We start from the raw sequence: 11,117 nt of genomic DNA, 5'->3' as shown, positions 1-11,117 counted from the left end.
GATATCCTGCATAACTAATGCTAGGCTTAGACTAGCATCTGTCACGACAGAGTTGGCCAACTCAACATTTGCGTTGTACCCCCTCCACACAAACACAAAGAGAGAGAGAGAGAGAGAGAGAGAGAGAGAGAGAGAGAGAGAGAGAGAGAGAGAGAGAGAGAGAGAGAGAGAGAGAGAGAGAGATACATACGACGGGAGCACTCTGATTAACAACTAATCGGTCATAGAATCGAGGCTGGACGAGAATCGAGCTGTAAGAGCGCTCGGACTAGAAACTGGACAGTTGTAGAAGTCATGAGATGGGCGAGTTGGCCAACTTCGCCGTGACAGTTGGTAGTCTGATTCTAGCATTATTTTTTGAATTTTCTATTGACCAATGTGTACATTATCTTTAAAGTTACTTCATCTGGTATTGTAAAATGTAATTTTAGCTAATATTTTAATCTTTTAATTAAACGGGGATTCCACTACAGTTTATAAGCCAAAACAATGGCGCAAGAATGTAGTGTCGTTAACTATAGTCTAACCATAGTTACAAGTAATAATATGGCTACTTACAAAAAATTACTGTCAGTTGGGTGGGGGAAGGGACCGGTTTTTTGTTTTTATTTTTCGAACATTGAGATGTGAATGCAACCCCTAAACAAATATAAAAACCCCAAACAAACAACAACAACAAACAAAATATAACCCCCCCAAAAAAAAAAAAAAAAAACAAAAAAAAAAACCCCACCAACAGAAAAAACCATCCAACCAAACAAACACCAAAACCTCCAACAAAACAAAATCTAGCACCGTTTAGCCAATCGCATTGATGTAGTGTATAGAGTGGTACCAGTATTAAGTCAGCACATGTCCCACCCGCCCCACCACCTTTTAATGTTTCACTCCTTCAGAACATTCTGTATCCGCCCCTGATTTTATATACAGGACGTTATCAGGTGTCATAAATAATATTAAATACAGCCTTGGTGACCTGACGTCCAATTGGGTGATACATGTTTCTTCTTGTCTTGACACTCATACTAGAGGCTAGGAACTGATACTGGTGTAGTCAGTTTGATGGTGGTGTGTTTTCAAATGATTTCATAATAACTAAGACTGTTGAGTGTAACATATGGCTGAATGGTTCAATATTAACTTCATACCGCTCTGGTTCTTTGAGGTAAGTCGACTGTAAAAGTACAGGTACATGATAATAGCGTCCCGTGACACCCGTGATTTGTGAGTAAATTGTCAATGTAAATAAACAGAGGATCGTTACAGTTTTGTCGTTAATCATAAATCTCTGTTTACCCGGGTCGTTTCGCCCCAAAACAATTTTGCACCCGAGTCATTTCGCCCTTATCCATTTTCGCCCCGAGTCATTTCGTCCCCAGGTAAAGTCATTTCGCTGTTTATCCGGGTGGTTTCTCCCCTGGTATATTTTGATCTAAATATTTGTGGCTTGTGTCCTCTCCCTCATGCCAATTGCTGTTGTGAAGACATTAAATGCATATTGCCATTTGTCCAGTCCAAACCATTCTTTTTATTGTAAATAATTTTAAAAGTAAAACAATCATTATAGAGGGGTTGATCAAATATTATTTTTGAAATTCAATACGAAACCATTCCTATCATCTTATCCATTGGAATATCTTTCTAAAAAGCCATAAAACATGCGTTTAGCATCATTATTGTACCCCTCCCAAGGTTATATATAACTTTATAACAATTCGTAATTAGAAAATGGGTTACAAATGTATTGACCTCTTGTTATAAAACGTTTTGTTATTACTTAAATATGCTTTAATGAGTTACCAGAATGTTTATTATCATTTTGTGTCCCGCGACTGGTATAGACAGTCATGGTATGTGCTGTCCTGTTTGTGGAAACGTGCACATAAAAATATATTGCTACTAATGTAGCGGCTTTTGTCTGAAGACGTGTTCGAATTACCGAACGTTTGACAACCAATACCCGATGGTTAATTAATCAATGGGTTTTAGTGGTGGTTTTTTGTTTGTTTGTTTGTTGTTTTTTGTATCTAGATAATATTGAATATAATGTAAGTCAGTATGTTTTCTAAAGTATTTAAGCATAACTGCAGACTCGGAATCACTTCTCTTTTCTAGCAAAGCCTTTAGAACAATATTATACACCTTTGCTCTTTTGACGAAAGTCTCGTCGACAATTTTAACACAACTCAGCTAAAAAAAAAAGATGTTTGTATTCGCTGCAGACTTTATACACACATTCACGTTTCAGGGGCCTGTCAATGCAATTTCTGAGATGTGATTCACTGCGCCCTTTGTTTCAACAAACTTCAAATCTATTTTTTTAGACAATATAATCAGAATGTCAACATAATATACGTGTGATATAGCTACAAGAAATATTTCTGGAATATTTATTTGTGTAAAACTAATGCGGTCCATTCCTTTATAATAAGTTGTGAGAAATGAATTTATTTGTTTTGGAAATAAATGATTCCCCCCTGCCTTTTGTCTTTAAAACACTTTTTTAAGCAGTTTATGTTTTTCACTCTCCGGGTATATTTTAAAAAAGAATGTTTGTATAATATACACATTGATGGTCATAGATATTTTCCAGAAATAAGATGCAGAAATCAGCATTTTCCAACTTTCCTTTGAACGGTACCCCTGCATGTAATCTCTTATATGAGAACTTGCAAGGCCCATTCCCTTGTCAAACCTTGCCACGCTTTGTCTGTTTCATGTTCAGAGTGTTTAAATTGTAAGTAACTTCTAAAAGAAATAGAAACATTTAACACAAGAGGAAGAAAACAAAAATGTATGATTATCTAAATACTTAATTATTAAAAATATTCTTCATTCATTCATTTCATTAACTCATTTCAACTTATTTTCGTGCTTATATTCAATTAAGGTTCAAGCACGCTGCCCTGGGCAGTGTAGGCACACACCTCAGCTATCCTTCCAGGATAGTAGGTTAATTAGTTGTTAGAGAGAGAGAGAGAGAGAGAGAGAGAGAGAGAGAGAGAGAGAGAGAGAGAGAGAGAGAGAGAGAGAGAGAGAGAGAAGTCGGTGTAGTGGTCTTACACGTACCTACTGAGTCGTTAAAACTCGATCTGGGTGGGAGTCGGTAGCGGGTTGTGAATCCAGTACCTACCAGCCTTATGCCAGATGGCTTAATTTACATTGGAGGCATCACTTGGATTTTTCTTCGATTACCAAATGGTTCAAAGAAAATTATTACCGTAGAACACAAAATTATGGCTGGCATTGTGGGCTACTTTTTTTTGTCTTGACTTATCCAACCTGGCAAGTACATTCCTGCAGGCCTGGAGGCCAGTGATAGCAAGATTAGTATTTTGGTACCGTAATTTATTATATAGGCACAAAACAAAACATTTCATGAAACAAACTGTGATATTGTGACGTATTTGCTAATCGTCACTTGCCATTTTGACCTCTAAAACTATCCTGGGGGTTGGGAGGGGTCTAAAATAAAGCTATCATCAAATTTAATTCCTCAATGGAAAGGTATTTTTAATATGAATACAGTGACAGTGGTTTCGTTTTGGTATTTTGTTAACTAAAAGATCAATGTATGTATCACCCCCCCCCCCCCCCCCCCCCCCCCTCTAATTCAAGCTTGTGTAATGTAAGTTATTTTCTGGGCCCAGTGCTATGCATATGTAATAGTGTAGGTATGAAGTGCTCCTAATGGCAGTAGATTGTGGGGATTTCTCTATTAGTTCAGTAGACTCCCATACTGTGGGTTCGATTCCACTAATTAAGCTCATAGTCGTTTTGACCGCTAGTTACTCTGGATCGACTCAGAGTGTTTCTGGTTCAATAAATCAAATCAATGAACGGTTGATAGTTTTGGCCTACAGTTTTGTGTTTGTTGTGTGTGTGTGTGTGTCGACGGGTGTGTGTGTGTGTGTGTAAATCAAATCCTGCCGAACGGACCCAGTGGTAGAGCGCATTCTCGTACTCTGGGTCCGTGGTTCTAATCCACCGGTATGAGAGCTTCACTGGTTGTGTGTGAGAGAGGTGTGAGAGAGTGTGTTAGAGTTAGTTAGTTAGTGTATTTAAATATATTCCAAGTGAAACCATATACTATTTAATACACATACATCTAATGTTTGGGAAATTTTGAAATTTAAAAAAATATTGTTATCAAGTCTTTGAAATTAAAATGCAAAGTATATTCCAAAAGTTTAAAATAAATAATATTTTCAAACAAAATGTTTTCCTTTTAATCTTCAACATTCAAGTATTAAGTGAATCTGTTTGTTATTTCCAGCAGGACAAAAATGGCATCAAAATCCGTTACTAAAACAATTTGTGAAGATTTCCTGACATGCAACATATGTTTCAATATTTATGAACAACCAAAACTACTTCCTTGTGTTCACACGTATTGCTCCGCTTGTTTAGAGAAATTGTTGAAGATCTCTGATAAACGTGGCTCAATATTATGTCCAGAATGCAGAGGATGTGTCACCTTACCAAATAGAACAGTGTCTGACCTAAAAACAAACTTCTTAATCAATGGCCTCATAGATGTTCTGAAAGCGAAAACCGACCAAGACAGCAAATGTACAACCTGTAATCTGAGAGGAATTACTTCACCTGCCAAAAGTCGCTGTCTGCATTGTGGAGACTACTTATGTCCAAGTTGTTCTGATGGACACAATGCTTCTTCCACGACTTGGAACCACAAGAAGGTTCTCCTGGAAGACATCAAGACAGGATCATATGATACACAACTCAGGAAACTACACAAATTAACCTGCTTAGAACACAAGGACAAGGACATAGAGTATTTCTGTCAGACCTGTGAAACACCTACATGTCTGACCTGTATTTTGGTTAAACATCTTGATCACAGATTTCTAACAGTGTCTGAGGCAGTTGCCCTTCAGCGAGACCAACTTGTTTCATGTGCTGTGAAAATTAGTGGAAAAGTACAACACTTTGAAGCTGAAAAAGAAATAGCGGCTGAAAAACGTTTCCCTTGTAAAGAAAAATAAAGAAGAAGCTACAGCAAATGTAGAAGACAAAGTATCAAATCTGTTGGACAGAATACGACATCAAAAGGAGAATGTGTTATATTTGGTGAGCAATAAATGTAGTAGTGAAAAGAAGTACTACCAGGCACAAGTGAGAAACCTAAATTTCAAAATATCGTTGTCTATCAGCTGTTTGGAGTTTTGTAAGAAACTTATAGAAGACGGCAGAGAAGGGGAGATTATGTATCTAGAACAGGCAGTCACAAAACGTCTTCACGAACTAGCAGAAACACCTTCTTCTGCGATAGTTTCAGATAAAACACTGCTATATTACAAAGATGAAAATGGATGTAATCGTGAGTTAAAAGAGTCAATACAAAACCGCGAGGATTGTTCACAAGATGAATGTACATCCATTGTGGGATCTAAAACACAGGTGACAGTTAAACCACAGTGTAAAATATCCTTGCAATGTGTAAAACGTTTTAGCACGATGTTCTCAATCGATAAATACTGGCCAGTTGTTAAAGGAATGGCAGTTTCCGATAAAACCATTTTGATTTCAGACAACGCAAATCACAAAATCAAACACATCTCTCTAACTGGGGTGTTAAAGTTCAGTGCTACCAGTGAAAATATTTCTCCATATGCAATAGCTGTGTGTAAAGGAGTCCTTGGTGTCATTCATAAGAATTATCTTTATTTATTTAGCGAAGACAGAAAACTGATGCAAAAGATTTTGTTGTGTTCCATGCTACCCATTGAAAAAGACTTTACTGTATGCCTAGCAAATTACAGAGACGAAGGCTTCATTGTAGGTTACGTGGGGTTCCATGGTTTTAGAGTATATGATACGTGTGGAAAACTAATGAAAAAGATACCAGTTCAACTTTCATATCCTCTTGCACACCTCAGCGTGACCGGAGAAGGAAATTTCCTTGTCTGTGAATGGAGATGGGGAAATAAGTCTGTTCGAGTTCTTACACCAGAAGGAGAGGAAGTTACTCGGTGTAAAGAAACACAGTTCTGGAGAGCGCACGCCGCGTGCGTTGATAGAAATGGTCTGATTTATGCTGTAGATATGTTTGCATCCAGCATATGGGTGTTTGACAAGGCTGGCACTAGATTACTTTGTTATGCAGCAAAGCGAGATGAATTGACGAATCCTGTGAATCTTGCATTTGATGACGACGGTTTACTGTATGTAGTAAACTACTGCGGAGACATTAATGTGTATAAAACTGTTTTTAAATAAATAGTCAAGTGCAGGTTTACAAATGATCAAATTTTAACTATTGGTCAATGTTTAGATAGAAAATGAAAACGACCAATTATATTTTGGGAAATCATAACTGTTTTAGACTGATGTTACTCATTTGGACATGAGCAATGCTTTGTGAGTCATTGTTACAGTACTGATAATACCAAGAGTACTATGTGCCTAGAAATCTATTTTCGGACACATACATCAATATTTTTGAAACAAATGATAGTAATATGTAGGATACTTCCATGAAAACTGCAAAATAATAAAACGGTTTTGTGCGCATAGTTTGCTGAAAAACAATACAACTTAATACTGACTTGGACTGTCTTAAAAACCAACACTAGTTTTGAACCGAGTTTGTGACAGTACACAATCTTAACTACCGCTTAAAGTGTTTCTATATTTGTAGAAGTCACGGTGGCCGAGTAGATAGGACGGATACTTCCGGTTTGGGTTTTGAGATGGAGGACACGTTTCACTTCGGCTCCCGTTTTGGAAAGTTTTAAAAAGTGTTTTTTAATTGACAAGGTGTCTGATTTCGGATTATTTTAAAAACCAGTGGAGAGTAGTCTGAGTGGAGATATGGAGAAGGAGGATGTGAAGAAATTGATCTACAAGAAGGAATGCACGGTCGTCGTTGATGTCGGTGACAATAGGAAGATGGCGGCTGGCGACTTGATACAATTTCTTAGTGAGCAGGTTGGCGATGTGATTCATGCATGTGTACCAAAGGGACCTGGCAGGCATGAAGTGACTGTGGATGATGTTGTGCAGGCGAGAATCATTTCGAATAATGATTCCTTGGAAGTGAATGGCATGAAAATGAAGACGAAGCTATTACATTCGGACAGTGTTGTTGTTTCCTTTTTGCACTTGCCAACATATATTTCGGATGACGAGATAGAGGAAAGATTGAAATCGACGAACATTGAGTTGATAACGCCTATTTATAGGCGATTCTACAAAGGTACTCACAATGCGTATGGAACCAGGTACGCGTGTGTTAAATTTCCACCTGATGTAAAGAGTTTACCTTATTCGATGACATTTGACACTGTTGAAGGTGTGGAGTTTTTTCGTGTTTTGCATGACAGTCAAAGTATAGTGTGCTGTAACTGTATGTCAGATAGTCAAGCGATTCGAGATTGCCCTAATATCACTTGTTATTTCTGCAAAGAGATGGGACATGTCGTCAGACATTGTAAGAAAACCTTTCTGTGTCAAAAATGTGGAAATAGTTTTGATGGGTGTGTATGCAGTATGAATGAATACGACAGCGAGCATGTGGATGACAGTGACAGCGACAGTACTGGTGATGATGGAATGCAAGAAGAGACCCAGGCAAGCCATGAACAAGTCAAAGTTAGCAAGCCTATGAGGGGTAACCAAGCTGAGGGGAGAAATGCTCACCATGATGCAACACAGAGTTCGTGATTAAAGGCCCAGCGGATGATTCGATTCGTGGTGTTGTACTAACCAGAAAACAAAAGAGAAAAGCTATCCGTACAAAAGACGTGGAAGAGAGTGAATGGACGAAGGATGAATGCGGGAATGTGGTTAAAATTTAAAATGTTATCATGGTCTTATTTAATGGCCATGTTTGTTACAAAATACTTAGTTTTTTTCTCCCTTTTTGTTTTCTTTAAATGTTAATAGACTAAATGGGATTAATTAATTACATTTAGTGTTTGTAATTATTTAAAAGTAAATATGCTTTATTGTTTCTTTTTCTGCATAAATATTTTGGAATGATAATTTTATTTTTAATATATAACTACTTATGGACGGGAATGTCAATTTAAAATAGAAGAGGTGTGGATATTTTTGATATACAATAATATTAAATATTGTTTAATTATATATCATGGGTGGACCAGTTTCGATGAGAATAAGCATTCGATTCTAAATCATATCAATATTTTTAAACAGACCGTTGTTATGCAAATAGCTACCTTTTTATTAGTATTTCTACGCTTTAAATGAGCACTAAACTGGCCTCTATGTAGCAAAGATCACCGCACGTGCGTCAAAACCTGTAGCATGCATCAGCAGTAAATATTGTGAACTACGTACCTGTTTCGGTGAGTGAAACCTTCAGTGGTATAGCTTACAGTCAAAACTTTCCAACACAAAACTTTTCAGTGTTCTATTAAAACATGTATGTTGTTCTTATAATAATTTATAAAAAAAATTTTAAATATTTTAAGACAAAATGGAGTCCCCAAGAACCAATGTTGAACAGACATTTTAAGAAAACGAATATAACATTTCTGATGTCTTGCAATTGTGTTAAAAGTTGAACAAATTAATAATTATAATGGTAAAATTGTTTGGTTAAAAAATATAAGCTGCATTTTGAGTTTTAGTAAATATATAACCAGATATCAAGAAAGATTTTTATGTTAAAACATATAAGGACCATATATTTTTGGCAAGTATCTGTAAAGTGAATTTTTCCAGAAGACACCTTGACAATCATGTGACTTCAAATAATAAAATAGCAGTACAGCTGAGAACAGACAAAAAAAAGTTTTAAAAATATGTTTTCTTTCAAATAACATAGAAAATCATAGAAAAAAGGTAGCAAGAAATGTGCCGTGTTTATGAGTGGGTTAAGTTCGATCTTGCTTTCTTTGCTCGTTTTAACATTATTCCTTCGAACATTTCTGTGAATGTGACAGACATTTGTTTACTTTCCCCATGCAAAAGCCAACGACGTCAGAAATCTTCAAATGTACGTACTGTTGAGCACAAACGACGAAACCACCGAAATAGGGCCCTCACCGAAACAGGGCGACGGACGATATAAGTTTAATACCTGTGATATTAAAGGACGATTTTATTTTAAGATGTGCAAAAATTATATATATACTATGTGATGGACGTGTGAACAATCCTTCTAATATTTAGGCATATAAATATTGTGTACTACCAACCGATTTCTAATAGTTAAAAACACAAACTGTCATTTGGCAGGTTTCGATGCTACTGCACAGATTCGCACGTCCTATTTTTTATATATATTTTTAATCTTTTTATTCGGAACATCAACAAATTAATATAACATACATATATAACACTTTTAAATATAAAAACACAGTTAAAAATAAACACACACACACACACACACACCGTTAACACACACCGTTAACACACATGCATACACACACATGTAATGTCAAACAATAAGGATATTCATCACATAATCGTAGCCCAGTGGTAAATTGCTCACTCTGTGCGTGGTCGGTTTATGGTCGATCCCTTCGGTGGGCCCATTGGGATATGTCTCGTTCCAGCCTGTGCACAACGACTGGTATATCAAAGGCCGTGGTGTGTGTTATCCTCTCTGTGGGATGATGCATATAAAAGATCCCTTGCTGTTAATCGAAAAAGAGTAGCCCATGAAGTGGCGACAGCGGGTTTCATATCTCAATATCTGTGTGGTCCTTAACCATATGTCTTACGCCATATAACCGTAAATAAAATGTGTTGAGTGCGTCGTTAAAACCCCCAAAACAAACCCATTTCATTTCATTTGTTAACAACTAAAGGCCAATATGGTTTATCGGTACCATTTTGGGGAATAAGCCTCATAGTAATTTTTATCAAAGTATGTATATCTAGGGTTGGGAAATAGATGATAGCATTGGAGTATTGGTAGCTGTTGATTATTATCACCCTTTTCCTAACCCTGCCCTAAAATAATATAATAATTTTAAAAATACGACCACACACGGTCAGACAACCTATTTTATCTCAGTGCTACTTTACCAGCCTCGGTGGCGTCGTGGTTAGGCCATCGGTCTACAGGCTGGTAGGTACTGGGTTCGGATCCCAGTCGAGGTATGGGATTTTTAATCCAGTTACTGACTCCAAACCCTGAGTGAGTGCTCCGCAAGGCTCAATGGGTAGGTGTAAACCACTTGCACCGACCAGTGATCTATAACTAGTTCAACAAAGGCCATGGTTTGTGCTATCCTGTAAGTGGGAAGCGCAAATAATCGGAAAGAGTATCCCATGTAGTGGTGACAGCGGGTTTCCTCTCAAAATCTGTGTGGTCCTTAATTATATGTCTGACGCCATATAACCGTAAATAAAATGTGTTAAATGCGTCGTTAAATAAAACATTTCTTTCTTTCTTTCTTTCTCAGTGCTACTTTATCATTAAGTAGTCCTGGTCATTGACATTTGTCACACCTGTGGTAATGTTAAATAGCATTTCAGAAAACATTTAATAAAATATCGAAGTTGAAAGTTTTAGCATTAATACATACGTTGCGATGCCTAATTTTTTTTAATAATGCAGAATTTCAGTTTCAGAATTTTTTTTTATCATTTTGTTTTAAAAAGTCAATAAAAGTTTTGGTATACATACAATTACACATGTTTGTGACTATTTTATAGAGGAATTCAAATAACTAAATATATTTTATGCAATTTGTAGGGTACAATTAGTAGAACAAAATGTTTTATCCCCTCTCCCCCCCCCCCCAAAAAAAAAAATGTTTTATCCCCTGCACCCCCCAAAAATGTTTTTTAGTATTTTTTAGAAATTGTATTTCAATTCCCTGTTGCTGTTGAAGCATACTCTTCTGACATCAAATAAACGTGTATAGTAATATGTTGTAATTATTGTAAACCGGCCTCAGTGGTGTAGTGGTTATGTCATTGGACTTATGTCTGATAGGTATTGGGTTCGAATCTCTTTACCGGCTCCAAGCCAGAGTAAGTTTGACGACTAAATGGGTAGATGTAAGGCCACTACACTGAATTATCTCTCACTAACTGCTAAACCACTGTCCAAGACAGACAACCCAGATAGTTGAGATGTATGGCCAGGACAGCGTGCTTGAACCTTAATTGAC

General features: G+C 36.8%; 2 protein-coding genes across 4 annotated transcripts in view; one reads left to right on the top strand and one right to left on the bottom strand.

The window, feature by feature from the left end:
- LOC121371146 (E3 ubiquitin-protein ligase TRIM56-like) overlaps window positions 1–11,117 on the bottom strand; it is a 29,064-nt gene that overhangs the window by 7,120 nt on the left and 10,827 nt on the right. The gene's annotated exons all lie outside the window — the stretch shown is intronic.
- Window positions 942–9,187, top strand: LOC121371148. 3 transcript variants are annotated; one of them, XM_041496819.1, is made up of 2 exons: window positions 942–1,165; window positions 4,280–9,187. In XM_041496819.1, the coding sequence occupies exon 2, from the start codon at window positions 5,227–5,229 to the stop codon at window positions 6,238–6,240; it is 1,014 nt and encodes a 337-aa protein (XP_041352753.1). In that variant the 5' UTR covers window positions 942–1,165; window positions 4,280–5,226; the 3' UTR covers window positions 6,241–9,187. The 3 variants fall into 3 exon arrangements, with proteins under 3 accessions (XP_041352753.1, XP_041352752.1, XP_041352754.1); XM_041496818.1 differs by having other exon boundaries at window positions 4,277–9,187; XM_041496820.1 differs by having other exon boundaries at window positions 949–1,165; window positions 4,277–9,187.

The sequence above is a fragment of the Gigantopelta aegis genome, chromosome 4 (assembly GCF_016097555.1).
Source record: "Gigantopelta aegis isolate Gae_Host chromosome 4, Gae_host_genome, whole genome shotgun sequence".
Classification (NCBI taxonomy): Eukaryota; Metazoa; Mollusca; class Gastropoda; order Neomphalida; family Peltospiridae; genus Gigantopelta; species Gigantopelta aegis.
This window is presented reverse-complemented; position numbering and strand designations above follow the sequence as displayed.